General features: G+C 42.3%; 3 protein-coding genes and 1 long non-coding RNA gene across 14 annotated transcripts in view; 2 read left to right on the top strand and 2 right to left on the bottom strand.

Moving 5' to 3' along the window:
• RNPEPL1 (arginyl aminopeptidase like 1) overlaps nucleotides 1-4,830 on the top strand; it is a 15,349-nt gene extending 10,519 nt beyond the window's left edge. For 4 of the 8 annotated variants that reach the window (XR_001557208.3, XR_014933591.1, XR_014933590.1 and 1 more), the window contains exon 11: nucleotides 312-3,186. Coding sequence is in view for 3 of the 8 variants with exons in the window: in XM_015871576.3 (XP_015727062.2) it covers nucleotides 312-584 (273 nt within the window). In the remaining 5 variants the exon portion in view is untranslated. Of the gene's footprint in view, nucleotides 1-311; nucleotides 3,187-4,701 lie in introns of those variants that run through there. The other 4 variants (XR_014933588.1, XM_085513636.1, XR_014933589.1 and 1 more) reach the window with 3 other exon arrangements.
• The window catches only part of LOC107318143 (uncharacterized), an 8,604-nt gene extending 2,619 nt beyond the window's left edge, over nucleotides 1-5,985 (bottom strand). The window contains exons 1-3 of one of the 3 annotated variants that reach the window (XR_004308337.2): nucleotides 5,300-5,541; nucleotides 4,627-4,753; nucleotides 4,462-4,530 (exon numbers count right to left, since the gene is read on the bottom strand). This is a non-coding gene — a long non-coding RNA (uncharacterized LOC107318143). Of the gene's footprint in view, nucleotides 1-1,808; nucleotides 4,531-4,626; nucleotides 4,754-5,299; nucleotides 5,542-5,945 lie in introns of those variants that run through there. The other 2 variants (XR_014933596.1, XR_014933595.1) reach the window with 2 other exon arrangements.
• Nucleotides 5,641-16,759, top strand: CAPN10 (calpain 10). Of its 2 annotated transcripts, none has more exons than XR_014933592.1 (13): nucleotides 5,641-5,703; nucleotides 6,003-6,208; nucleotides 7,747-7,878; nucleotides 8,127-8,323; nucleotides 8,945-9,162; nucleotides 9,665-9,806; nucleotides 10,233-10,399; nucleotides 10,876-11,159; nucleotides 11,673-11,826; nucleotides 12,819-13,074; nucleotides 13,393-13,592; nucleotides 14,146-14,191; nucleotides 15,869-16,759. XR_014933592.1 is itself a non-coding variant. In XM_015871577.3 (13 exons), the coding sequence occupies exons 2-13, from the start codon at nucleotides 6,065-6,067 to the stop codon at nucleotides 15,896-15,898; spliced, it is 2,019 nt and encodes a 672-aa protein (XP_015727063.2). In that variant the 5' UTR covers nucleotides 5,641-5,703; nucleotides 6,003-6,064; the 3' UTR covers nucleotides 15,899-16,759. The 2 variants fall into 2 exon arrangements, 1 of the variants encoding a protein (XP_015727063.2); XM_015871577.3 differs by having other exon boundaries at nucleotides 11,624-11,826.
• Nucleotides 16,760-22,679, bottom strand: LOC107318142 (cytochrome P450 2J2-like). Its single transcript, XM_015871580.2, has 9 exons — nucleotides 22,354-22,679; nucleotides 21,439-21,601; nucleotides 21,161-21,310; nucleotides 19,747-19,907; nucleotides 19,392-19,565; nucleotides 19,044-19,185; nucleotides 18,633-18,820; nucleotides 18,165-18,306; nucleotides 16,760-17,942 (listed from the first exon to the last, which is right to left on the bottom strand). Exons 1-9 carry the CDS (start codon nucleotides 22,525-22,527, stop codon nucleotides 17,764-17,766), a joined length of 1,473 nt encoding a protein of 490 aa, XP_015727066.2. The 5' UTR covers nucleotides 22,528-22,679; the 3' UTR covers nucleotides 16,760-17,763.
• Nucleotides 22,680-22,784: the final 105 nt, after the last annotated feature.

The following is a 22,784-nucleotide window of genomic DNA, read 5'->3' as shown; positions in this document are numbered from 1 at the left end:
ACGATTCCTTTCAGTGTTTGTTATTATGCAGGAGCAAAAGGTTAATGCATGTGTTCTCTGTGGCCTTCTTTCCTTGGCCTTGTAAATGGCTCTGTTATTTGTGTGAAGTAGCTCAGTCATAGAGAACAAGTGGGTTTTGATTATCACTCACATGAAACTTTGCATTAAACTTGAGACTTTTCATCTTTTGAAGAAATGTGTTGCTCGTCTTCAGCCTGGATTCCTTGAGGTCTCTTGGAATATACTTGTAGGAGAGCTGAACCTCTCGACTTTTACTGGAGTGATATTATCCAGTTTTCCTTTCTTTGCAGATGTCTCGGATGTACACAATTCCACTTTATGAGGACCTTTGCACTGGCACGCTCAAGTCTTTTGCCTTAGAAATTTTTTACCAGACCCAAAACCAGCTGCACCCCAACTTGAGGAAAACCATCCAACAGATTTTATCACAGGGCTTAAATCCGCTTCCTGCCATAGACACTACAGCAGGCACTGCAGACACACCAGCAATGGTGCTCGAGGACAAAGTCTCAGAGGCCACCAACGGTGCCATTTCACTCAGGGATGTTAATGTGTCTGCTTAGATCACCAGCTCACACCAGCCACAGAGCTTGAACGTGGGGACAGGATCAGAGATGCCAAGTGTCGCCTCCTTTCCCTCAGCCCTGCAGCTGCAGTGTGTTGTTGTAACTGGATTTCTCTTCCAAAACACGTAGGAAATGTGCCTTCAAGTATCCAGTGTGTGACGCCACCAGGCTTCAGAGATCTCCTTCAGCCGTGGGACGGATATTTGGATTTGGTTTGTGCTGCGCATGGACTCCTTTGTGGTTGCCTTTGCAGGGAATATGGGTAGTTCTCTTTCCCGAGGCTCATCTGGTTGGTTTCTCTAAGGTTATTTAATTGTTTTCTTCCATCTGAGGCCACTGAGGCATGTCCTACTTGCTGTGTGTATGTTGCTGGGGAGTGTATGTGTGTCAGACTGCCGTTATCCTGATAGTTGGGCTGAAATTTTGCAGAGACCCGGGAATTCTCAGTGGCAGTAGATACATTTTCATGTCACACTCTTACTGTGACAGAGAGAGGTATCATCACATGGGAAGGAGGGGACTAATGCACAGATAACTAAGAAATGAAATAGCTCCTGTTTTTCTCATCCCCCTACTCCAGGTGGCTAAAGAATAATAATGCTTTATATATATATGCTTTTATATATATAAAGAAGAGCAGGGAAACCTTATGATGGATTTGAAATCTTTTTGTGGTTAACCCCTCACTTTTCCCTTTGCACTCAGTGGGACAAGCAATAAGGAAATGTTTAGACTCGAATTTTCACTAAGTAAAATTAGGTGCCCAATTGCCATCCATCTGTTTTGGTACAAACTGGATGCCTAAACCTTTTTATCTGTTTTGACTGCAAGCTTTCGTATTGTCTTGCATGTGTGTTCATTGCATACACTGTTTTTCTGTTCTGTCCTTTTCGGAAGAATTAACAGGACCCTTATATGTTTTAGAAGAGCCCCAGCATATGGTGGGCCTGTAAGTCAGCCCCAGAGATACCCAGTCTCAAATTGTACTGCCTTGAATAATATTTGCCTCTAACAGTTGCCCCCATCATACAGTAATCCGAGGGCAGCACTCTTCCTTGATATGAAGCCCCATTTAACTTGAGTCTGTTTTCTGACTCATGGTGGTGGCCAGGTGCCATTTTGTTTACACAGCATGCTGTTTCTCTATCTCTGGCCAGGCATGCAGGATGGAGAGCCTGGTGCTGTTTGGTTCTGAAGCGCTGAGGGCAGAGCATGGCTGGGTATTACACAGTGCAGGTGATGATTCATAGACTCTGTGCCACGTTCTTTTAGATGCAGCCAACTGTGTGCCTCCTGGTGAGCTCCCGGCGAACTTCTCTGAGTTGATGTATCAGCAGGGTAGAGGATGAGCGTGAATACAAAATGAAACACTTTGCAGATGCTCAGCTAAAGAAGATGTGACAGAATCTATTATATAAATTCTAGCACTGCTATGGGGATCTGCATAGCACAGGGAGAGGGGAAATTTGGGAGATTTCTATTCACCAAAAGAATCTGTTTACACCCATGTGCGGATGGGGACTTAGGTGCTGTTACCGGATCTGCGTTTTCTGGCTTTAAATTAATTTGGACTTCACCATAGCCTTAGCCTGGGCTGAACTGGGATGAAGCAATAATGAACTCAGGCCTCCTTAGTGCTTCATTAGTTTTCAGAACGAGCCATCAGCATCGCTGGGCTTCTGAGCTCCAAGCTCTGCTCTCTGCTTGGTAAATGGGTTACCTTTTCCGTTCTGTCTTGTTTTCCCAGAAGGGACAGAGAATGACGTTTTCTGTACAGATCTCTTTCCTTTTCTTTTTGTCTGTTGCTCTCATGAAAGAGATTTGTGCGAGCTGACTTTCCAGTTCCTGAGTTGCACTGCTGGTGCTGTGTTTCCTGGACCTCCCCCCTGTGGGTGGTGGCAGCCTGGCCCAGGCAGTGACCACGAGCATCCTTTGGAATCCCAGGCCTCTGTTTAAACACGTTTTATTTTGTGGGAGAATGAATGTGACCCTGGTGGGAGTTCTTAATTTACACGGATGCCTTATGATGATTGTCAAATTAAACTACGCTTTGTGACAAATTTAGCCTTTTGGGGCATTTTTTCAGTGTCCTTGTTATGGACACATGGAAGAACTGACTTGGTATGTTGTCTTTGTTTTGTCCTGGAGTACAGTGTGTAGGGGGTTGGAAAGCTGTTTAAAAGCTGCACGGCACAAGGCTGGAGTGGTGGCAAAAATAAAAGGGAATATTACCTGTTGTTACTGCAGCTGACATCAGCTCAGCTGTGTGTTTGTGTGGGCATGAATTCGAGCAGGGAAATGTTGCTTGGATCTAACTGACCGTTTTGTGATTGAACAATATGAAATTTAAGTTAGTATTTCTGCTCCCATCCCTGTGAGAACACATCAGAGGGCTATTTTCATACAACAGCTTCTCTGAAACACAGAGAAGCAGCAGGGTTTGTTGAGTATTAAATATTCTGTTTGTCTTACTTCAGGTACTTTTGCTCCTCCCGGGAGTTGGGAGTGTATTTTTATTTGGAAGAGAAAAAATTGGAAGCAAGTTTTTGGAGCTAAGCCTTCCTTTTGTTGACATGAAATAAATTAATGCTTCAGACAACTTTTTATCTTGATTTGTAGTAGACTTGACGTCGAACGGCAAATTAGGCTGAGATTAAATAGCAACTATTATTGCCTTATCTATGCTGGGCTCATTTCTTATCTGTTAAAGTAAAATTAGTACAGCAAAGCAGTTGTATTTAAGCAGATGCCAAGAGATAGGGTTATTTTCCTCACTTTAAACAATGAAAGCTATTAATTGATGTCTTTGCAGCCTTGAGCAGAGTGAAGTGGGGTCTGGCAGTATCAGGTGTGGAAAAACTCTGAATAGCCAAACACTGTAATAAAATGGGTTCTTGCTAACTTTTTAGCATTTCATTGCCACGTGGGTTAATGTAAATATAACTCCTGTTAGCAACACAAATGACTCTGTTAAGCTGATATCAATCAGTTTGCTGCTGTAGGTTATTACAGGATCCCAGCTGTGCACTCCATTAACCAAGAGCAACATCCCAAATGTTCTCATTTAACCCAAGTTTTCTCATGGTCTCACACAAACTGACCTTGGCCATTGCCCTTTCTGGATGGCACAGGACTTTGTTTGCCTATAGTAAGTAAGCTTGCTTACTGCACAGTTTGCTTTCAATCAAGTGCACATCTTCAGTCTGTTCCCCCTGCTTGGATTTGTCCAGAAAGAATGTAACGTATTCGATAGTTATCACATGACATTTGCTTTCACACATTTTGTTACAGGCTGATAACAGCTTGAAGTCATTATTATGGCCAGAACATCAGACTTTGTGTACTAAAACCACAGGATGAGATTTATCAAACCACAACCTTCTGAGACAGAAGATTTTTCTCTTGGGAGGACCCAATTTAAGTGACATCAAATTGCTGAAAATTTGAGGTTATCCTAGATCTTAAGTATATGCACTTCTAACTTAGGGAAGCATCAGCTTCTTGCTTTAATTCTGGCACCTTGTGCTGCCTTGCTGTGTGCTGTGGTAGCCAGCATTGAAGTTTGGAGCTGTGCTCTGTCTCCTCTGCCTTGCTGTCTTTATGGAAGAAGACTGAGTCTGTCTTCCCAGGAGCTGAGGAGAGCAGTGTGCTACCAGTCTCGTGTGGTATGGAAAAAGGCTCTGAGCATAAAACTCAAATCCTCTCTCCAAAATCTCCCTTAAGCAGCAGTAGGACATTCCGCGCCATGGCTCTGACACAGCAGGAGCCACTGTCAGCTTAGTAGCATTGCAGTGTCTAAGCCTGTGCGTTCCTAAGCCTGCTAGCAGGATCCAAAGGATTGGAAGAGTTTCTCTGTGTAATTTAGAGGACTTACATGTGTTGGAATTTCCAAACTGCACATACACTCAGATCCCTTCCAGTGGTCTCCCTGACCTTGAACCACCTGCAATTGAAAATGAACAGCAGAGGTGGGTGAGAAATTGATTCAGCCCCAGAACTGGGGGGGGGGGGGGGGTAGAGGGGGAAATCATGAAGATACCTTGTCAAAGGGTAGGCTTTATTTGCATGGCTGTTTTACTGGATGCAAATCCCTCTTAACTCTGCATTTCCATAGCAACTGGACTCAGCCTATTGGCGTCTGCTTTTCTGGAGGAAATATAAAGCACCTGCATCAAGTAAGACAAAAAGTGTCAGGTTGTCTTACAACAGTCTAAGAGTTGTTATCTAGATAGACCCACGTTTCTGCCTTTAGGAACAGTTTAATCCAGCAGGATTGCCAAGAGACAACAGAGAAAATGGCTGCTTTTCTCTCAGAGGGCTGTGGGTCAATAGGGCATCACATTGGCAGCTGTATAATGGATCCATTTGACTGCCTGCTGCCAACATTGCATGAGAGAAGCATGTCAGGTGTTTCACAGCCCAGCATAACTTTCAGAAGACAGAGATAACAGCATGATAAATACAGATCTATGTGTAGTTATCACACTGTTCCAGGTAGCAATCACACCATTCCAGAAAGCAATGAGAGCTTTGATTTAATTACATCTATGCAGTTCTGTGATGGCTGTAGCATGAAGAAAGCAGGCAGGGTGAACTCAGAGGGCTGAGATCCTCCCTGTTCCTCAAACAGAGGCCCATTCTCCCAGCAGAACCCCATCCTGTCTGTGCCTTTGCAGCTGTGAGGAGCAGACAAGTGGGGCCCTTATTCTTACCGCCCGCCCGTTGTGTCGGTGCCTGAATGGACAAAGCTGAGCTGTGGGAAGTCTTTATGTGGATGACATTCTTACAGTAGGCCTGGGGGTGTTTCTGGGTCAGCTTGTGGGGCTGGAGCCCTAACATGACTATAAGCAGCAGGGAGGGCCCAGCCCGTGCCCTGAGGTGACAGGGCTGAGGTGACAAGGGAAGGCCCACCCTGAGGGGACGAGCGGCCGGCCAGCACAGCCCACCAGCCGGCACCGGATTGGCGGAGCCGATATCACGTGCCCCTTTTTCCGTCTTCTCATTGGTCGCCGCCTCCAACCGTTACCTCTGGGCTGAGAGGGTGGAGAGAGGCGGAGGTGGCCGGTGTTGCTGCGGGAACGGCCGCTCCGGGCATGGCGGCAAGGCCTGCCCTGCGGTGAGGGGCGGGGGGCGAGAGGGGATGTGAGAGGAGGGGACGGGGGATGTGAGAGGAGGGGGTGGGGGGATGTGAGAGGAGAGGACGGGGGGATGTGAGAGGAGGGGGTGGGGGGCGGTATGAGGAGGGGAAGGGGGGCGAGAGGGGCTGTGTGAGGAGGGGGTGGGGGGAGCTGAGGCCTCCTCGCTGTTCCCACCCAGGAAACAAGAGAGAGCTTTCCATTGCTGGGTATTAACACTTACGCTTCATGGTTTCTCGGTTGCAATCCTCATTGTAACGCTGGAATGTTTACATTCTAGGGCGATGCTTGGAAACGGAGTCTTAGGAATAGCCGGCAGAGCAGCTTGGGATTGCGTTGAAAATGCTGGGAGAGAAAAAGCAGCTGACGGCGAGGAGGGAGCTGTACACAGACCCTGCGTTCCCAGCCAGCGACACCTCCATATTCTTTGATTCCTGCACCCCACTCGCCCAGTTCAGGGGTGAGATATCGTGGTTGAGACCTCAGGTGAGTTGTGAGCTTGTGCATGTAGCAGGAATTCCATATTGGGATTCCACGGTGCCAGCAGAATTTGGGGTATTGTATTGTAGGAGGAGGGGGAGTGGCTGTTTACAAGGGTGAATAGTGATGGGACGAGGGAGAATGGTTTTAAACTAAGACAGGGAGGTTTAGGTGAGATATTAAGTGGAAGTCTTTCGCCCAGAGGGTGGTGATGCACTGGAACAGGTTGCCTAAGGAGGCTGTGGATGCCCCATCCCTGGATGCATTCAAGGCCAGGCTGGATGTGGCTCTGGGCAGCCTGGGCTGGTGGTTGGTGACCCTGCATATATATAGCAGGGAGGTTGAAACTAGATGACCATTGTCGTCCTTTTCAACCCAGACCAACCTTTGATTCTATAAAATATAATTCCTTGTGCAAATTATTCACGTATCAAGTTGAATATCTACATCATTCTCATTTTTTTCAGTATATTATATAACTGTCTTGAAGGGATCCAGGCTGTTGTGTTTGTATTGATTCCTTTGCTGTTGCTGAGGAAAAACTGTGCAGCATCTGCTGTTACAGGACAAGAGGAAATGGTTTGAAACTAAACGAGGGGACATTTTTGTTGGGAATAAGAAATAAGGTTGTTTATGATAAGGGTGATGATTCACTGGCACGGATTGCACAGAGGTGGGGGTGCTCCATCCCTGGAGACACCCAGAGTCAGACTGGATGGGGCTCTGAGCACCTGATGAAGCTGTAGGTGTCCCTGTACAGTGCAGGAGGTTGGACCAGATGGCCTTTAAAGATCCCATCCAACTCACATGGTTCTGGGTGTGGAAAAGAATAAGGCTATAAAAACGTAACGTAGTGGAAAAAGTACATTGCCTTTAGTTTTATTGCTTTGCTGCCCTATATCCGGGCTGGTTGTAGAACACAGATGGAGCAATTAACAAACAAAAGATTTCATAGAGCCCACTGAGCAGCTTTGTTTTATATGTTGTGCCTAGATTACTAAGGAGGGCTGATAGGTTAATTCCCAGTGCTTGCAGGTAAGAGAAGAACCATTTTAAAAGCTCACTGTCCGATCGAGTAGTTCAAGACTCTACATCTGTAGTAATCTCTTCTGCTAGCAAGCAATCCATATTTATTTGCCCTAGAAAAGCTTTTTCTATCATACGAGTTTGGTGATTCTTGGCAATTGGGGTGTGCAGTGCAAAGTGGATGGCATCTCTTCTATCCCAGTTGGTCACAAACCTTGCAAGGAACTGGTGAATTCAGTTGTCTTTCACTTATTGGCTCTTCTGATGCGGTTGCGCTCAGTGATGGTGTTTGTGCTGTAAAATCTATATAAGGACAAGTTTTACCTCTCATAAAGTACCTGCAAAAAGCCACAAGACATTTTGTTATTGCTGGCTTGGGCTGAGTCTAAAGAGGAAATATAAGAGGTAAATCTTTCTTATTTTGAGGGAGGTCTCTGTGCCCTCCAGTTTTCCAAATCATAAACTTCCTTAGACTGTCAAGCAACATTCAACTTCACCCTCCTTTCTTTTAACTGCAGGACATTTGCTCTACTCCTCGGTTATTTTCAAGCAATCTGCAGGATGTGCAGGTGAAGCAAGGAATCTTGGGAGACTGTTGGTTCCTGTGTGCCTGTGTAGCTTTGCAGAAGAGTAAATTCCTGCTGAATAAGGTATAGAGAACTTGTTTCATAGTCTAGATATTTTTTTTCCTGATTTACAATTGTATATTGCTTTCTTTAAATTTTTAATCCCAAGTCCCTGTGTGAATATCACTTTAGTTATGCTTGGTTTTACTGCATCGTGACTTTCCTTTTTCATTTATTACAAGTGGTTGATATTCAGCCTAGTTATACTAGTTTTCTGTATTGAAATAACAACCATTCATTATTTGTTTTGATATGAGCCTTTTGTTCTGTAGGTATTCCCTCCAGGTCAGCCCAGCTGGACAGATGAATTGTATCAAGGCCGTTTCACCTGCCATGTCTGGCAGTTTGGACACTGGGTGGAAGTAACCATTGATGATCGTTTGCCTTGCCTCGGTGGTAAACTCTGCTTTTCCCAGTGTCAGACAGAAGATTTGTTTTGGCTTCCACTGCTGGAAAAAGCTTATGCAAAGTATGTGAGTGCTGTTATTGAAGGGAGGTAGAACACTAATCTGTGCTTTACCTTCTGCTTGCTTAGACATCTGACTTGGCATAGTCATAGTTTTGGGCATAGATCTCTATGTAATTTGATATAAAGGATAATGGTTGCCAGCTTTTCTCTATACATGGGGAAATGTACAAAATGTACTGACATCAAATGTACTAACGTGCCTGGAGGGGGGATGGTGTGACTGCCAGCAGGGGGCAGAAAAAGCCTTTAAGTATGAAGTGGTTTCTTCACACCTTGTGCAAAGTGAAATAAATTAAATGATTGTTATTTCTCCTCCTCTAGGAGGAGGAATAAATGTTAACATGCAGTAAGTAATTATGATATCATGGAATCTGGTGTGCATATAAGGTACAAACATCAAGGCTGGGGCAGTTTCTATATAGGAAGGAATGAACTGTAACCTCTCAGACACCTCATTGCTTGATGGGTTTGTTACATGTTCTTTAGGTGATTTATTCTGTAAAGTAAATTGTATGTTTTCTCTTGCTTACTTGGGGGGATGGGCAGGATTGAAAGGACACGGGAACTTTCCTTAATTCTGCTGTTTGTAGAAACATTTTGTGTGTGTGTGTTTTCTGGTAGAGTTCATGGATCTTATGAACAGCTGTGGGCGGGACAGGTGGCAGATGCTTTGGTGGATCTGACTGGAGGCATTGCTGAAAGATGGGCCTTGAAAGAACCTGCAAGAAACACGGGGAAGGAGAAGTCTGGCATGGTTCTGAAGAAAGAAGTGTTTAGGAGGCTAATGGTTTTGAAAGAGCAATGTGTGATAAGCTGCTCCATCCTCAATTCCAGGCAAGGTATAACAGTAAAGTTCTCAGCATTTAAAACTGTGATTTGATGTTGCTCTGAGCACAAGGCAGCCAGCCATTGCATACTGCTGTTGTGTTGTGTGAGCTGCGTGGTATGATTTTCTGTAACCTTGGATAAAGAAGGGTTTAAAGATATTGTTAGGGTCAGGATGGAGGGGTTTTCTGGGAGGTGCTTTTTATGTTTGATGTGTGGGAAGTTGTTACAGTTCATTTTCAAAACAACAGAAAAATCACCCAAAGCCAGCTCCAGAAATAGTCAGAAAAAATCACTGAGGATTTGTAGCTACTTGAGATCAGCGAGTTTTATTTGTTTTGTTTCTATATAGTTGCAAAAAAAATTCTAATGCTGTTTTAATACTGATCCAATAAACAATTTCTTTGTTTTGCTCTCTTTCACAGAATGATTTAAAGTCTGTCTTTTTGAAATGAAGGTCTGGATTCTTTTATATACATCTAACCCTGAGTTGTTGTTGTTATTTCTCCTATCCAGGTGCAAGTGAGCTAGGAGAATTTCATGCCTTTATAGTGACAGACATGTTGAATCTTTCTGAAGTGTCAGGCAAGGAAATCATCCTACTGCGAATACGAAATCCCTGGGGAAGGCGGTGCTGGAGGGGTCCCTGGTGTGAGGGGTGAGTAGGTTTGTTCTGCTTCTCTGCTTTTTCTATTTATGCAGGTTAACATGAATAGGAGAAGCTAGAATTGATGCCAAGTAGATATAAAGAGAAATGTTTTAAAGGAAATGCAGAATTATAGCTTGAAAATATTAAGAAGGAAAGGTCAGGCCCTGAGAGCTTATCTTGAGAAGTGTTAGAATATTCAGACTGCTGTTTGTTTGTTTCCAAATTCTCTTTGGAATGTTGCATTTTGTACTTCTGATGATCCATCTCACTGACCAGCAGATCGTATCCAGGAAGCATTCTTGGCAAGTCTTTGACACTAAAATGAAGATACTGCTATGTAGTCCTGCTATGCAAATCTACTACAAAGGACAAAAGATTATAATGGAACTTCTATTGTGTGAAGAACCATGTTTCAGCTCCTTGTCTTATGTGTAGTGGTGAAGGATGGAGCCAGCTGGATCCGGTGGTTGCCTCTGAACTCCTCTCACAGATCCAAGAGGGAGAATTCTGGGTTGATGAAGAGGAATTTTTCAGAGAATTTGATGAGATTACTGTGGGCTTTCCAGTGAATGAAGAAGGACAACTGCAGAGCCTCTATACAGGTGTGGTATGAAAAAACCTCTTTCTTGTATGGATAATATTAAATCAATGAGAAAGAGCGATCTGAATTGAAAATAGCTGCAGGTAGACTGTAATTTATCAGTCTTCTATACTTGTAGGCCTTTTTTGTCTCTACTGCTGGGAAGAGTAGAGGGGTGAGAGGAAACTGAAGATCTTTGGAAGAGCCTTTGATACTCTTCTGAGCTCTAGTTTCGTGCTTGTTTGTTGAGCGATGAGTGTTCTCTAGATGGCTATTGCTCTGCACAGCTTTGAGGTGCTTTTTTTCTTAGTGAGATACAAACATCAGATTTCTGAAACCAATGTTTTGTTACTTGTTAAAATCAAGTCAATCTGCCATTACCAGTCATGACATTGTTTCATTTTTCTTGGGCTGGGAAATCTTTGCTGTGTGTTGGTTGGATAAAAGAAATGAACTCTGGCATCTGAAGTTTGCCCCTTGTTTTTCTTATTTCATTAGAGAAAGTGCTGTATCACTCTCGGAATCTTTTTGGATCCTGGGTGAGAGGCCAATCTGCAGGTGGCTGCCGCAACAACAGCAGCTTCCCTACCAACCCTAAATTCTGGCTGAGAGTCTGTGAGAAGAGTGAAGTTTGCATTGCTCTGCTGCAGAAACACAGAAAATACAGCACTGACTGGGCTGGAAGAATTAAAAATCTGACTCGCTTAGTAGAGGAAAATCTGTCTTTGACTGAAGGCCTACAAGGGAAGAAATATCAGGCTGTGGGACTGCATGTCTGGAAGGTAATTTGGAAGTGATGTTTTTCTCTTGCAAGTAGACGTTTTAAGGCATTATTGAAACATCTGACTAAAATAATTCATTTTTTACAACAGTGATGTAATTCCACTGTTTAAACATTTTCCACCTCTCATTTATACCCTGAATGTGTCACAGAGTTACTGTCCATACAGCCTAGGTATGAACTAGCCCTGGATTCTACTCTGTGAGCACCATATAGTGGAAATTCTGGGGTTCTTCCAAACTAGTGAAAGATGTTTCAGGCTGATTGCTTTATGGCTATCTCAAATTTTACTTCTGAATATTAATGCTTTCTGTTCCTCTTTGATAATCAGCTTGCATACTGATACTCTCTTCCTTGTTTCATTTTGTGAATGTAGGCGTGTTTCAAAAAACAGTGTTACATAGCTTTTATTAAAAACTGCTCATTTTTCCTAAACCACCACGCATCCTTATGCATCTGTTCTAGGTGGAGAAGAAACGATTTAACCTTCCAAAGACCCTCTCTGCTCCTCCAGTTGTAGGTACCGTCTGCCATTCCTATGACAGAGAAGTGCATGTATGCTGCGACCTTTCTCCTGGGTACTATCTTGTTGTTCCCAGCACTTTCCTGAAAGATGCTGTAGGGCATTTCTTGCTTCGTGTGTTTTCTACAGGGAGAATCTCTCTCAGGTACGTTTAAAAAGAAGTTGAAAACATCTTCGACTTGTGGGCACAGATACGTGGAGGTACACATGCACAGTATGAAACTGTTCAAAGTGTTTTTGAACAGTTGTGCAGAATGGCAAATTATAGTTTTCATGTTTATGAAGGCAGCGTTGAGTCATCTTGTGGTGTCAGCAAAGTTCTGTCTTCTTCCAATAAACCTGGAGAAATATGGGCATATGTAATAGCTTGTGCCTGATAAGCATGGAGGCAAAACGTACCACTGACAGCGTGTTCAAAAGCTGTTCGTGTGGTTTTTTTGATACTTTAATAGTGCTCTAACAACTCCTCTGCTCTTGGAAAGAAGCTGGCAAGTCACTCTATAAAGTCAGATTATTTACTCTGCAGAATTTGGAGGCAAGATGTCATCAAGTGTTAGGCTGAATAAAGGTCTGCAAAATGATGAGGCTAGTTCTGCTGCTTGGGTGTAAGACGTGGGCTTATATATTGCGTTGGCAGTTTATTTTTCTGAACATACAGCATCTGTGGAGCACTTCAGGGCAAATTTTGTCCTCTCATCTACTGCTACTAAGTGTAACACTGCAAAGTCTGAAACAGGTGTCAGCTTGGATATGTGTCTAAAATGACAATCATAGAATCAGACCAGCTGTTGTGTTCTTAACTGAATGCAGGACTGGGAGTAATTTCAAATATACCATTTGTCCTTATGTTGAAATGTCATTTTGAATGCTGTGGGACTGGTGTTGACAATAAATGACAAGTGATGCTGGGCTAGGATTGAAATAGGTATTAATATTGCAGTGATTAGGTGTGCAGAGGTGTGCACATCTGTCTGAAGATGTGGTAGGTGTACAAACAAACAACATAGTGCATGCTTTAGACTGTGTTCCTGTAAGTCTGCGTACTACTGATTTATTTCTGTGAGCTGGTTTTCTGGATCTGTGAAATCATACATGTTCTGTTGTGTTTTGTTTTCTTTTCTTTCTTATGTTTGATAGTGAGATAAAACAACCACCCACAGATGCTACTCTTACTGAAGAACCCCCAGTAGGTGAATGGGAAACGCTGCAGCTGGAAGGATGCTGGAAAAATGGGCAGAGTGCTGGAGGCAGCAGGAACTTCCCCTCCTTCCATATCAATCCCTGCTTTCCCCTCTCCATTCCTGTAGGACCAGGAAAAAGCAGTGTGAAAATCACCCTCCGGCAGCACTGCCAAGACAGCAAGTGTCGTCCAATAGGTTTTCATATCTTCCAGGTAAGACTTGTTTGCCAGGCATAGGGTTAGTAGAGCGTGAACTCAGAGTGAGTTGGTGACACAAGGCTTTTACAGACATTGAACAAATTGTGTGTGTACCAGATAAAGTGTGCTCTTTTATTTGTTTTTTCCTACTTTTCCTACAGCAGAGGTTAGCACTCAGCTGGCTTTATTTTCAGAAAGTGTTTCCTCTGTAGTTCTATACATACAGTGAGTGTTTGGAGCAGAATACATACTGAATGCATCTTCCTGTGGTGTATCTGGCACAGGTACACCTGCGTTGAAAGGTTAAGCGTGTTTTTATTCTTCTTTTTGTAGGTACCTAACAGCAGTTGGAAGCCAAATACTTCCTCTTTTCTGCACTTGGAGCCACTGGTGAGCTGTGTACCTCACTGCTATTCACAGGAAGTAAGCAGACTGTGCAGGCTTCCTGCTGGAAGTTATGTAATTATACCATCTACATACTTACCCAACACAGAAGGCAGTTTTACAGTGATCATCGCAACCAAAATAGACAGGTAAAAATTTGCTGCTTTCTATTTGGATCTATAGTAATTTTTAGTACATGTATTGCAGGATGTTCAGAAACAGTAACTATAGTTACTGTCACTTCTGGTGGAAGGTTCTTCATTTTTCCTTTTCAAGTCTTTGTAGCAAGCACTGCTTACCATCTTTGACTATGTTGGGAGAATGGCTGAAGTAGCAGTGTGGTTAAACTTGCATCAGTTGCTGAACAACAGATGTCTAGGTCCAGGGAAGATGATGCTGACATGATTCATTGTCACCTATGTGCAGTTACTTGGATTTATGCTTAAAAAGCTTAGTAAGCTTTTTAAGCTTAGTAAGCTTTTTAACAAACAACATTTGCTTGTGTTTGAGAAGCTGCAGTGGGTTCTTACACCTCATTGAGCAATAGATAGCAGGTCTGACTCAAAGTTTGTAGCTTTGATAAGATTGTATTAAGGTTCCATGTGGATAAGGGCGTGGACCATGCCTAGTATAACAGTTAATATTTGCAAGATCCCCCAGTGCTTTGTGCAGAACTGTAAGTGTTCTTTTGGTTTTCAACAGGAAACGCATTCACAGCAGAGAGACACTTGGACAAGTATTGCAAGAAGTAAGTGATGCAGTTTTAATTTGTCCTAGTGGTGATACAGAGGCATAATCAAAGTTAATGTATTAGATAATACTTGAGAGTCGTGCATCAGTGGACTGGACTTTGAATGTTCTCATTTACTTAAATCAAGCAGTCAATCTTCTATTTGTTTCTCTACCAGCAGAGTAGCAGTAGTTAGCAACTAAGAACGTTTATCTTTCCATTCTGCTCAAATATGTGGAAGTTTTTGTGTGACTGTTCTTTAAAGCCATTATTTACTCCTTGAAGGCCTTTCCCAGTGTGTGTCTGTGCCACAGTGTCTGTGAGAAACAGGGCTGTCAGTGAGGAGTAACTGGTTGGATTTGACCTTTGCATTTGCTTTCAAAAGTATTAACAGTTGTAATGCATTTTGACGTAATTTGTTTCTTTGTATTACCAGAGATCTCCTAGATTTAATTAATATCACAATCTTTCTCCACCTGGTTGGCTTTGATAGTAATACCAATAGCTCAGATGCCCAATTTAGAAATTCTATTGGCATATTATTGAAAAAAATAGAGAAAATAGAGCAAAAAGGAGAAGAGAAGAGGCAACCCAGAGATTACCTTGCACCACAGTAGCTTAATTTCTTACTGGTTTCCTCACAGCCTGCACATCCTTTCATAATTCTTGGCATACAGACTTCTCTATTAAGAGCTAATGCCACATATTTAATATTTTGCTTCATTGGGCGTATATGTATTATTCTTGAAGGGGCGGATGTGAATGCTGAGTTCGTACTGCATACAGAGTTTTTAACTGAGTGGAAAAAAACTATTTAATTTATCTGATGTGTTTGGTAGATCAGAGCGTGCTCTGGACAGTACTCGGCGTATTATTTGAGATCACAACCATCTCGATACCCATCTTTTTTCTTTGGCAAACTTTGATTAAAAAGAAGTCTTAGGAAAAACTCTTGGCTTGCTGGTTTTCTTGAATTAGGTCATGCTGACCAGTGTCCATTTATCCTTAAAACCACACAGACAGTATGGATTTTGTGTGCTCCACTGCAGTGGGTGAAGATCAGGGTGTACTTTCCTCTTGGCGATTGCTAAGTTTATATCTAGGAGGTGAAGTACATACTGAAGCTCTTCGTTACTGTTGTTTGGGGAAAACAAGATTGCAAGGCCATTGTTACAGAGGGGATATATTTCAAGATGTGTTTCTTGGATATTCCATGAAAGCAAAGAGTGCTGCCCAACATCAAGGGAACTAAGAGTTTAGATTCTTCAGGGCTTCAAAATGTGAAGAAACTGGAAATAAATGGCAGTTGTAGTTTCCTTAGCAGGGCAGAAGTTAATGTCTGAATACAAGACTCTCCAAGAGGTTTTTCTAAAGCCTGGATTTTAAATCGCTTGGTTTATTCAGAGCTGTAACCTCTGAAGGATGTGGGCAGTCTGCCTTACTGAGAACTTGGGAAATTGATTTATTTGGTGCATCAGAATAGAGCTGAATGTTGGTGTCATTTTTATGTGATTTCTAATTACTGTCATGACAGGATTTACAAGTTCTTAGTTTATTAAGATGTTTCACAGACAGAAGTAGCTCTTAGTCCTGATTTTTAAATGTTTTCTGTTTTACTTAATTCCTTATGAACTGCTTTTTCTCATGTTAATGTTATTAATTTTTTCTTTTCCTGCTCTGATTATTTTCTTATAGGTTTCATTTACAACTGTGATGAAAAAGTGATCTGTAACTCTCATGCTGTCAAATCATGGGAAAGCTGAGGAACACTTCTGTTCTTGCTGGTTTTGTTTTAGAATAGGATAAAGAGAAGAAATTTATAGCCCAGTTGTTTTTCCACTGGTAACAACTGTCAGGTCTACAGCGACTTTTCTGTAAAAATACCTCCTTTATCATGTACACTGTAAACGTATGTTCTTCCCACGTGTTTTAGAACCAGCATTACACAACGGATCTTCATCATGTACCTCAGTTCCTCACAGATACAGGTGGAGGATACGTGCATGTTTTCATTCGAGATTATTTTTAGAAGAAAACCAGGAAATTCAGGTGCATAATGGAATAATATTGTGGGGAAAAGAAAAATCAATCAGGAGACCAAAGGGTGAACGCAGAAGAAATAAACTGGAGTTTTTTTCTCACGTAGGACATACCTCAAGAACCATCAAAATAAACTGGAATAGAGCAAGTCCAAGCTTATATCCTACACTGCCAGTCATACCACTGAGCACTTTACTGTGGGCCCTTGGCTGCACTGTGCAAGTGGTAGGGTGAAAAGAGATTTTTTTTTGTGAGTTTTCCTTTAATGAATCCCACAAAAGCTGGAGATAAGACTTGAAAACTTTTATGAACTGCCACATCAGACTGCTTGCATTAATCTGTGAGAATGTGTTTTATGCCAGGTACCCCCTGCCCTCACTGTAAGAAATCTGAAGGTTGAGAGATTTTTTTTTTTCCTTGATTTCTGTTAGAAAGTATTTCGCATTCAAGGAGGATGTTTTTAGATGTTATATTTTCCTCAGTAAAAATTGAGTGTTGTTTATTAAAAGTTTTAAAATGTCTTTTATTAAAAAGGTCGAAACTGCATGAATGTCAAGTCTTTATTTGTTCTGCAGTAGCAAACTTTACAGCGTGTTTGAGCCCTGGGGTTCTCATCAAATGGATGCTTCTAGTTGGCAATTTTAGAGAAGAGAAAGAAGTTTTCCTTTAGTTTTATGTCTGAGAAGTAAGTAACTTTCCACTTTTGCGTTTAATGACACCTTAGCATAACTTCTGTTTGTCCCTATTGAATTTGGAAAGCTGAGAGCATTTAGGATGGCCACGGTTGAATATTAAGTGGTCCAAGCTTTCCACTCTTGTAGAAGTATGGGGCAACAAGAGAAGGCTGTGGGTGGTAGATCTCTACTGTGCTTGCTTTGACAAATACTGACATCTTCTTTTCTTGAAGGGCTGTTACTTGTCTTCAAAGAGCAAATTACTGGTCGTTGTGATGGTGAACAAATATGGGAAGTAGTAAAGAAAAAAGGGTGCATGTATTTCCAGATGGAATATGATGGTAAGAGACTGCATTCTGCCAACACTGATGTATGTGTGAAGCTGACACTGCTATATGAAGTGTTCTCAGGGAGCAGGTGAGGAAGAGGAGTCAAAACAGAGGTTATATACCATGGAACCTTCTGCAGGGAGGAGTAATTGTGCTGAAGCAAAAGGTGTTTTCGGGCATCCTTCCTGTGTTGGAACAGTTGTGCCATTTCACATGTGATGTGTTACCCAGTGCACGTGCAGGAAGCTTTTGTTACAGATCACTTCTCTAAAATGCTACACCTGCTTAATTGTTACTGTGAGTGTATAAATATGGTAACACTTCAGAGTAATTGTATATACCTACGGCATGGTTATTTGAGCTTTGGTAAGTGTGATTTTCTAGTTTCAGAAAGCTCATCTGCATGAGCTCAGCCTTCCTGAATAGAAATACTTCTATGTTAATTCTTTCTGATGAGGTACGTGAATTTGAATACAGATAAGATGGTGATATTTATTCTGCAGTTATTCACGGGTCAAAGTCCCTCTGCTTTGTGGTATGTTGCAGATTAACGTGGAACAGCACAGATTTCATATGGATGTGGCTGCAGTATTGAACCCAAAACGTACTCAGGGTTGATTTCCTTTACTCCTTCAGGGAGCTGGAATGTGAATGCCCGAAGCAGATTAGTGAAAAAGATGAACAGTTCAACACGTGCCATCTGTTCCCCCAAACACACACGGTGCCCTGCAGGGAAAAAGGAGAGAAGTTAGCAGTGTGAGGCTAAGCTATATGATAAACAAACAGGACAAGACAAAATCTGTGGCTTTTACAGTAAATAAGTGACTTTAAACCATTGTGCCACATATATTTTTATCAAAACGTTTCTTAATGTTTTAGAATTTAGGATGTTTGTTGTTGTGCTGCAAGACAAAAACAAAGAGTGATGCCAAAATGTTCGGGCATTACCTGCTGAGAAGGGTAAGAATGCCTCTTTGTGCACAAAGTTGCCATCCACATCAAGGAAATGGTTTGGGTTGAACCTCCAAGGGGTTGCCCAGTGGTCGCTGTCATACACCACAGAGTGCAGATTTGGCAGCACAGGTGTGCCCTGCAAGAGGAAATGGAGATGATATTGTCGATGTATCTTCTCTGGCTCTTCTCTCTAATAGATACTATGCCATCCTGTGTCTACAGCCAGGTGCTTGGACTCAGCTCGCCCTTCTCCTGTGTGCATGTAGGCACAATAAACCCTGCTATCTTTGTTTTTGTCATAAGGTGTTACATGTGGGCTCTGGTTTGAAGCACTCAGCTTTGTTTCGTGCCTATGATGTGCTACTGTGTTCTCTCTGTGCTGAGCCAGGAATTGTAGGAGCTGCTGTGCTAGACATAGTAAATGTTAACCAACCAAAGCTTGGAGACATATGTACTCCATACCTTTTTAATGTGAAAGCCCAGCAAAGTCGTATTCCTCACACACAGTCGAGGGACCCCCACAGAAGTGATGTTGCTGTACCTCAAAGTCTCATGAATCACAGCGTTTGTATAGGGCAGTCTTTTGCGGTCTTCGTAGCTGATGACATGGGAAGGTTCCAGAACAGCCTCTATCTCTCTTTGAACTCTTTCTGCAGAGCAATCACAATGTTTTAAGTTTCTTTTCTCTGTTAAAGCCCCAAGGTAGAGGAAGAAAAAAGAGACTGAGCTACTTTGAAATTGAGATCTACCACTTGTATTCATTGTTAATGTTTATTCTGATCTGCTGCATGTGATTGAGCCAATACTTACATTGTAATGGTGTTCATTACGATGTAACGTTGAGTGCAGTTCTCTGCTAAAGCTTTTACTCACCTTGTATTTCTGGGTATTGTACCATATAGAGCAGTGCCCAGAGGAGGGTGGTGCTTGTTGTTTCAGTCCCTCCCAGCAAGAGGTCAACCACAGTCTGAACCATGTTGTCTTTATTAAACGTAGAGGTGGGGTCATCTTTGGTCTGTAGAATACATTCACATGAAGTGGGTTGTTTCATACGTACAATTGCCCAGGTAGCAATGGGCATAACTTTGTGAAAATGGTGAGCAAAACTTCAGTGCCAAGCAAAATGTGTGTATTGAAGTTCTGTAGTTGTCACTCATAGAGCAAGTATTTGTAGTGGACATTGAGGCCAAGGAGGGGCTGTGGTGATAAATAGATACTTACTTTTGCTATTTGGGTTAGATAGAAGTCAATGAGATCCTGTGGATCACCTGCCTTCTCTCTCTCGTGCATCTGAACCTCGTTCATAACTAAATTGTGCATGAAGTCACTGTATGCAAACACTTTCTGATGTGGTCCTGGGAAGTGATGCATAAGCCATGGGAAAGCATCATACATCTGTGATTGTAAATGAATAAGAAGAAATATGAGCATTTTCATATGAGTATGAGCGTTTTGGAGAGCCCAATTCCCATTTCCTGGTAACTGTAAAGGTACTGCAAGAGTCGTTTCAGTTACGATGAGAGGCAACACACAAGTTGGAACATAGGAAACTCTGATTAAATGCAGAGGTTCTTACCCTGCCCCAGATAGTAGCTTGGAAGTAGATCACAAAATGAACAGCTTTGATAAGCATGCTGAAAGACTCATCCTCACTGGAGAAGCGATGACCAAAGACAACAGCACAAATTATATTGGCAACAGCATGGGTGATGGAAGTGCGGGGGTCGAAAGGCTTGCCTGCAAGGACAGGGGCTGCTGGTGAGTATTTCACATTAAGGAAGAGGGAAGGAGGAGGTAATGGAAGGGAACAATTTTGAAGCCTTAATTTCTTAGTTACGTTGAAATGTCTTCTTTCTGTTTGGTTTACAAGTGCAGCATAGTATTCAACTACATATAACATATATATATATATATATATTTGTCTCCATGGATTGTGAAGGCAAAACTTCCATCATTCTTATCATAGGATCTTGAAGGATGGAAAAGACCACTAAGATCATCTAGGCCGACCACTGACCCATCATCACCGTGCCCACCGACCCACGTTCCTTGTTTTACAGGATGGAACGCAGCTCTTGTTAAAAAAGACTTAAGGTAAAGAGAGAGGTGAAATCTAGACAAATAATCACATGTGCTAAAGGTGAGGACAACCTTGAAACTGGCCAAAATTGGCCAAAGGAAAATGGTCCCCTGTGCATTTCGGACATCAGTCCAACACTTGTTCTGTTTCTTTAAAGCAGTAAGTTCAACTACTGGGTTTAATATGGAGGAGAACTGCATGGAAGTAAAGATTTGGGCTGTACCAAGGCCTCTTACCAGCTGGTGTGCTCCTATCTTACGTACCCACTGACCTTAGAAATGTTGCTCTCAGAAGTCAGTAGGGCTATTTTGCTACATCTAAGGCTAAATGAGTTGGTGACAGACCTTGGGGAACCTCTCTGTGCTTCCGTGTCGTTATGAAACGTGATGTGGGTGGGGGATTTGGCTGTTCAGAATATTTATATTTGGTTGCTTTATTTTGGCATATCATTAAAATTCTACCCGTTTCTATTTCATTGAAACCCTACAAAGCAATTTTGTTGGACAATAGAATGATGAGCTCCTTGTGCTGGGCTTTTTTCTCTGCCAAACTGTAGAGGTTTTTGCTGCCCAGCAGGTCACAGATTCTGTTCCTTATGGAGGAAAACACACGGGTTTTCTATCCTCCTTTAACTTAAAAATTGTTACCAGCTGTCCCTGAGACAATGTTGATAATAAACATTTTTTACTACCCTTATTTAAAAGAACAAACAAACAAAAAAGCAGCTTCATCTTGCCAGCTGTGCAGACAAAACACCTTTTTCAAGAATGCAATTAAAAAGCCAATAGAAGACCCACTAATAGGAAAAATATCTTTATAGCTTGTAATGAATGTGTCGTGAACCTTTAGTTCCCCTAATCCGCTGTATTTCAGAAGGCAATCCAAGCCTTGTTTTTCCTAGTGAATTTACCTTTTGTGTTTGCAAAGGCACCCAGAAGGTGAGAGGCCTCCATTTGAATTTGGTGCTCCAAGTTGTTCTTCCCAAATCCTAAGCTCCGTATAATGGTCATCCCAAAGCGTCTCTGTTGCTTCCAGGTGTGGCCGCTTGTCAGGAAAATGCCTGAAGAACACAGAAACATTTATTTCAGTGCTGGGCAGGGAAATCCTTTCACTACAGGAGGCAAAACGGGGTTTGGATTGGGTTATATTTCACTAGCAAGAAAGATGCATGTTTTGGTATTGTAACACCTTTTTCGCCCATCATGTCCCTGTAGAACGGGGTGAGAGGTCTTCCAGAAGTCTCCTCTGAGTGGGTGACGATGGCATCTTTTACTGCTTTGTACCCATTCAGTACAACCATGGGTGTCTGTCCCATCCACACTGTGTAGATATTGCCATAGATGCTGGTTAACTGAAGAGTTAATAACATTGCATCAATGGATAGGAAACAGAACGCATTCACACGAATATTTGTTTTAAGAACTGAAGAGCAAATGAATGCATGCAAAATGCCAAAGCTTTTCTGTTTTCTTTCACAAATGAAAATTGTTAATGATCCTTTTTTTCTCCCCAACATTCAAAGAAAGAAAAATGCTTTTGCATTCTTTCCTGTTGCTTTCCCACCATTGTTCATATTTGCTTCTATTGTCTTTCCACAGATAATGCTTGTATTTTCCCTTAAAGTAATTGGATGCAAGTCTTGAGTTTGAATTGGCTTATTAAGAACTTGTGCTGTGAGCAGAACAAGAATTCATTTATTTATTTTTCCCTGCTTCATTTCACTAATATAACGTGCCTTGCTGACTTTGGTTATACAAACATGAAAAGAAGGGTCCGTTTAGAGTGTATGTTTGATCTTCTAATGGAGACTGGACCATAGTGGCCTGGAGGTGTTCCAGTGACATTAGTGTCAGTCAAAGCAAATTCAGCTAACGATGGTTTACAAGGTGAGAGAGATCAATACAGACACAAAGAACAAATCTGGTAATGAAACACGGTGCTTGTTGGTATTTAAATTAAGTTGAAACAGGTTCAGATAGATTTTCAGCTATAGATCACAGAATCACCAATGTTGGAACAGATCTCCAAGATCATTCAGTCCAACTACCCACCTACCACCACCATTTCCCCACTAAACCCCATACAGGAGATAAGACTAAATACCTTAGCGAGAGTTTCTCGGCGAAGTTTGAAGTCGAGCAGCCACAAGTTCCCAATGATGGGGAGAGGAACTGGTCCTGGAGGGAGCTGGCTGCGCATCCACTGCAGCTTCAGGAACTGCAAGAGCAGCAGGGAGGCAACCAGGGCTACGAACAACTCAATGATCCCCAACATCATATGGAAATCTTGGCTGCTCACTGCTCTTGTGTACGGCTTCCTCTGCAAACACAGTGCTGTGCAGATGAATGAGTGCTTCTACTGAAGTCCAGCTCTCTCTAGAGAACACATGCCTTCTTTGACCGTCTGTCTGTCCCTCCCTCCCTCTCAATCTACAGCTTTCCTAAGCTGAAGTCTTCAGAAAACTTGGAAATATGTGATCCATTGCAGCTGGCCAAGCCACACCTTCTCTCTTTTATGATCTGCAATTGTGATCT

The sequence above is a fragment of the Coturnix japonica genome, chromosome 12 (assembly GCF_054131305.1).
Source record: "Coturnix japonica strain WE chromosome 12, WE-NBRP24, whole genome shotgun sequence".
NCBI lineage: Eukaryota > Metazoa > Chordata > Aves > Galliformes > Phasianidae > Coturnix > Coturnix japonica.
This window is presented reverse-complemented; position numbering and strand designations above follow the sequence as displayed.

What these genes read in the sequence shown, in the direction of transcription:
- CAPN10 (XM_015871577.3), top strand. Translation starts at nt 6,065, where the DNA reads ATGCTGGGAGAGAAAAAGCAGCTGACGGCGAGGAGGGAGCTGTACACA. An exon ending in CTGGAAAAAGCTTATGCAAA is followed by an intron (nt 8,324 to 8,944) that starts GTATGTGAGTGC and finishes GTTTTCTGGTAG; the next exon opens with AGTTCATGGATCTTATGAAC. An exon ending in TAGGTTTTCATATCTTCCAG is followed by an intron (nt 13,075 to 13,392) that starts GTAAGACTTGTT and finishes TTCTTTTTGTAG; the next exon opens with GTACCTAACAGCAGTTGGAA.
- LOC107318142 (XM_015871580.2), bottom strand. Translation starts at nt 22,527, where the DNA reads ATGATGTTGGGGATCATTGAGTTGTTCGTAGCCCTGGTTGCCTCCCTG. An exon ending in GGACATGATGGGCGAAAAAG is followed by an intron (nt 21,311 to 21,438) that starts GTGTTACAATAC and finishes TGTGTTCTTCAG; the next exon opens with GCATTTTCCTGACAAGCGGC. An exon ending in ATTCTTACCCTTCTCAGCAG is followed by an intron (nt 17,943 to 18,164) that starts GTAATGCCCGAA and finishes TTTTCCCTGCAG; the next exon opens with GGCACCGTGTGTGTTTGGGG.